The sequence below is a fragment of the Amia ocellicauda genome, chromosome 9, assembly GCF_036373705.1.
Source record: "Amia ocellicauda isolate fAmiCal2 chromosome 9, fAmiCal2.hap1, whole genome shotgun sequence".
Classification (NCBI taxonomy): Eukaryota; Metazoa; Chordata; class Actinopteri; order Amiiformes; family Amiidae; genus Amia; species Amia ocellicauda.
This window is the reverse complement of record NC_089858.1, coordinates 13,842,886-13,847,273: the sequence shown is the minus strand read 5'-3', so window position 1 is coordinate 13,847,273 and position 4,388 is coordinate 13,842,886. Positions and strand designations below refer to the sequence as shown.

Genomic DNA, 4,388 nt, shown 5'->3' with positions numbered 1-4,388 from the left:
TTTTATGTTGTGTTTGATATAAAGTTAGCTGCATACAGTATTGAGAAATGTATAAATAAATGTTTTGTTGTTAAAAAGTTACAGTGTCTGCCATTACTTTTTGACAGAAATACTATTCAGTTAGTTACATAAAAAATGTTAGAAATTTGACAGTATTTTATAGTGGGTAACTATCACACTTTCAGAGTACACTGTCATGTGATGAGATGTCTTGGATGTCTTGTCTTGGTTGAAGCAATGATAAAGGAACCTTTTGTTTTGGTGACAATTATTTATTAATTGATGGATTTGTTTGAAACATGTTTTGAGAATGTGAAGTGTGTTTCAGAAAATGTGCCAAATCGATTGAGAAATACTGTGATTGATTTATTTACATTTGAAACATGAGTTAATTATTTTGATTGAGGTATTGCCTTTTGCAGGTGAAATATAGTGTTGTGCTGAATGTACTGTGTGATTGTACTTAGAGTTTTGAGAATGTTAAATTTGTTTCAGAAAATATGCCACATCGATTGAGAAAAACTGTAACTGATTCAATGACTGGTTAGTGCACTGACTGACTAGTGCACTGACTAACTCATTGACTAACTAGTACACAGACTCGCTGACCAACTGATTAGTGCACTGACTGGCTCATTAACTGACTAGTGCACTGACTCACTAGTGCACTGACTAACTCATTGACTAACTAGTACACAGACTCGCTGACCAACTGATTAGTGCACTGACTGACTCATTAACTGACTAGTGCACTGACTCACTAGTGCACTGACTAACTCATTGACTAACTAGTACACAGACTCGCTGACCAACTGATTAGTGCACTGACTGACTCATTAACTGACTAGTGCACTGACTCACTAGTGCACTGACTAACTCATTGACTAACTAGTACACAGACTCGCTGACCAACTGATTAGTGCACTGACTGACTCATTAACTGACTAGTGCACTGACTCACTAGTGCACTGACTAACTCATTGACTAACTAGTGCACAGACTCACTGACCAACTGATTAGTGCACTGACTGATTAGTGCACTGACTGACTCATTAACTAACTAGTGCACTGACTCACTGACTCACTAAGGGACTACTGCACTGACCCGCATTGCTTCTTACAGCCACAGTGACTTTATAGTCACAGTCTCGTTTTACTTGCAACAACATTTTTTGAGAGGGGTGACACCAAATCGAGGATTATGGTTCGCTTACATATCGAGAACGTCAGCTGCTAGCTGTCCAGGACCAGAGTGACAGATTTGCGCTGTGGTCTCAGTGTCAGCTCTATTTCACCATTGTCACTTTGGGGAGTTACAAATATACTCACATTGGTTTAAATGGTTATATTTAGATTAAACTAAGAGAGACACCTAAAAATAAACAGATTTAAATTATGTTAAGAAACAGATACAGAACGGACACAAAACTGAGAAACAGAGTAAGCCCGTGCGTCCAACAAAGCGTTTCTTCCTGGGGTCGGCGTGTTTTCTCAATTGTTTGCAATGGAGCCGCGATTTTAAAGCGCCGGCAGCGGGACGCGGCGCTGAGCGTCTTTTTCACGCTGAGCGCTGCGCGTTTTTGTCTGGTCGTCCGTCCTCTCTCTCTCCGGGCTTCAGTCTTCCCTCTGCCTTGTGCCGACATTGTACAGTCAGTATTTGTTAGCAACACAAACTATCTGCGACATCAGGCACTTCAACACATGACTGCGGCGGATATTGCGTATCATTGCCCTGAAACAGCGCTGCGCCTCCAGAGCTCTGGAGCCTCGCTGCCGCGCTTTCAGACGAGCGCCGGACACACGACCTAACACACACACAGACACACATATATGCACATGCACACATGTATATTATACACACACAAATACAAACAGACACATAGACACATACATTCATGCACAAATATACACAATCTCTGTGAGAAACACATACAGTATATATGCATATGCACACAGATGTACAAACAAAGACACACATATATACAAACAAGCACCTAGACAGACACACACTTCTCTGTCCCATTGTCTACAATGCTGGAACACCATATTATCGTGCTGTTTATATAGGTGTGAAAAATTGTTTAATAGGTGCTTAATTACAAATGCATGTATTACACATTTATTAACTGTTAATAAACAGTTGTAACACAGTGACTCTTTGATTCCAACAGTAACACAGCGGCCCACTGTACCACATTCTCCTGTCTCCTGCTTTAAAAGGGGTTTTTTTTTGTGTGTGGGGGGGGTTTCATCTGTATTTATATATATATATATCTATATTTTTATCTCTCTCGCTCGCTCTCTCTCTCTCTCAGGCTCCCCCTCAGGGAGTGAAACAACAGATTTCCTGCACTGCATAATTCCTCTCCTCCTCCTCGTCTCCTAGATGATCAAGGTGCTGCTGCCAGCACCACGCCTGCAGCTCATGCTCCTACCTCTGCTCCTTGTGCTCCTGCTGCTGGTCTGGTACAACCCGCTGCTGCTGCCCCAGGGCAGAGGAGCCCCCCCCATCCACAACATCACTGTTCTGGTCTGGAACTGGCCATTTGGCCATGCCTTCCCCCTGCACAGTGACATGTGTGAAACAAATGACGGCCTCCCCACCTGCCATCTCACTGACAACCGCTCCCTCTATGAGCAGGCAGACGCGGTCCTCTTCCACCACCGAGAGATCAACAGTCGGGCCGTGGCTCTGCCTACTGACCATCCCCGGCCTCCTGGGCAGAAGTGGGTCTGGATGTCAATGGAGTCACCGACCCATAACTACAACCTGACCTGGCTCAACGGCCTCTTCAACTGGACCCTGACCTACCAGCGGAATGCAGACATCTATGTTCCCTATGGGAAGCGGGTGCCCAGGAGGGGGAAGAGCAGCAGCAATTACACCATCCCCCGGAAGCGCTCAGACAAGCTGGCCTGCTGGGTGGTGAGCAACTACAAGGAGAGACACAGGAGGAGCAAGGTTGCCAGGGAGCTAAGCAAGCTGATTCCCCTGGATATATACGGGCGCTCTGTGCACAAGCCGCTGAAGTCCGACCAGCTACTGAGCACCATCTCACAGTATCGTTTCTACCTGGCTTTCGAGAACTCGGAGCATCGCGACTACATCACTGAGAAGCTGTGGCGCAACTCCTACGAGGCAGGTGCAGTGCCTGTGGTGCTGGGTGCCCCCCGCTCCGACTATGAGGCCTTGGCCCCCCCCGACTCCTTCATCCACGTGGACGACTTCCCTTCTGTCCGGGAGCTTGCTGAATTCCTGCGCACTGTGGCCACCAACGAGACACGATACCAGCAGTACTTCCAGTGGCACCGCGAGTGGGAGGTACAGGAGTACAGGGGCTGGTTAAATAGGATCTGTCTTGCTTGCATCCAGTACCACACTGTGTCCCCCAGGAAGGTGTACCATGATCTGCAGGGCTGGTCTGTCAGGTGATGACACCCTAATGCAGATTATTTCATATTAATTGTAATATAATTATTATAATTTGTTGGAATTACAGCTTTGTGTCGATGCATACATGAAACACCTGCTACCCAGGGCTGATGTATGAAGCTGCAGGGATGAATAAGGAATGTTTTTACACAAGCTTCCAACACACAGGACACGAGCCCCGTGCAATGCTGCAATGTAAGCACCAGCCCTCCTCACAGGCTGTGTCAAACACCTCAGCACAGACACAACACAGGAGTGATGTAGAGAAACACAGGGATACTGTTCTCTTCTGATTTGTTTTGTTTTGATTGTTTATTTGTTTTTACCAAACTGTTTTGTGGGAGTCGTTCTTGGGATTGGAAATTTATGTATATATTTTTTTATATATTTTTTTAACTGACAGCCTTGTAATGTACGTTAATCATTTTCAAAACCATTATACTGATTTTGACAAAAGGCAGATATAGATGGATAGATTAATAGATTGAGCACTTAATTGGTTAATTGAGCCAATTATTCACTTAACGGGTAGGTCTCTCTGAAGTAGGAGACGGCTCAGAGAGGCCAGGTCACTGGGCTGCCCAGCAGCTCTGGACTGGGGAGCAGCCCAAACTGGAGACAGACTGACTGGCTGGCTATGTGTGCAGGGAAACGCATGATAAATTACAGCTCAGGCAAATGAAGCAAGTGTTGCTGACAAGAGTGCCGGAAAGGGACACACCCTGCAGGCCAGCTCCGACCTGCAGTAAATGCTGCCATACAGAAATACTGGGGTGTGTGTAATGAGTTCTAACATGGTTGTGTGTGTGTGTGTGTGTGTATAATGGGAAATACCATATGGTAAAATAAAAATGTAATCTGTAACATACAGTAAAATTATGCAAAATAGATGGTACGGAAAATTATTAAACTTTTCATTATATTTACACATTATGTACACAGGAAATTAATATAA

General features: G+C 44.8%; 1 protein-coding gene across 1 annotated transcript; it reads left to right on the top strand.

The window, feature by feature from the left end:
* The first annotated feature begins 2,386 nt into the window (after positions 1–2,386).
* On the top strand, positions 2,387–4,388 carry LOC136758181 (alpha-(1,3)-fucosyltransferase 7-like). The gene has a single exon (XM_066712451.1). It carries the CDS (start codon positions 2,387–2,389, stop codon positions 3,431–3,433), a length of 1,047 nt encoding a protein of 348 aa, XP_066568548.1. The 3' UTR covers positions 3,434–4,388.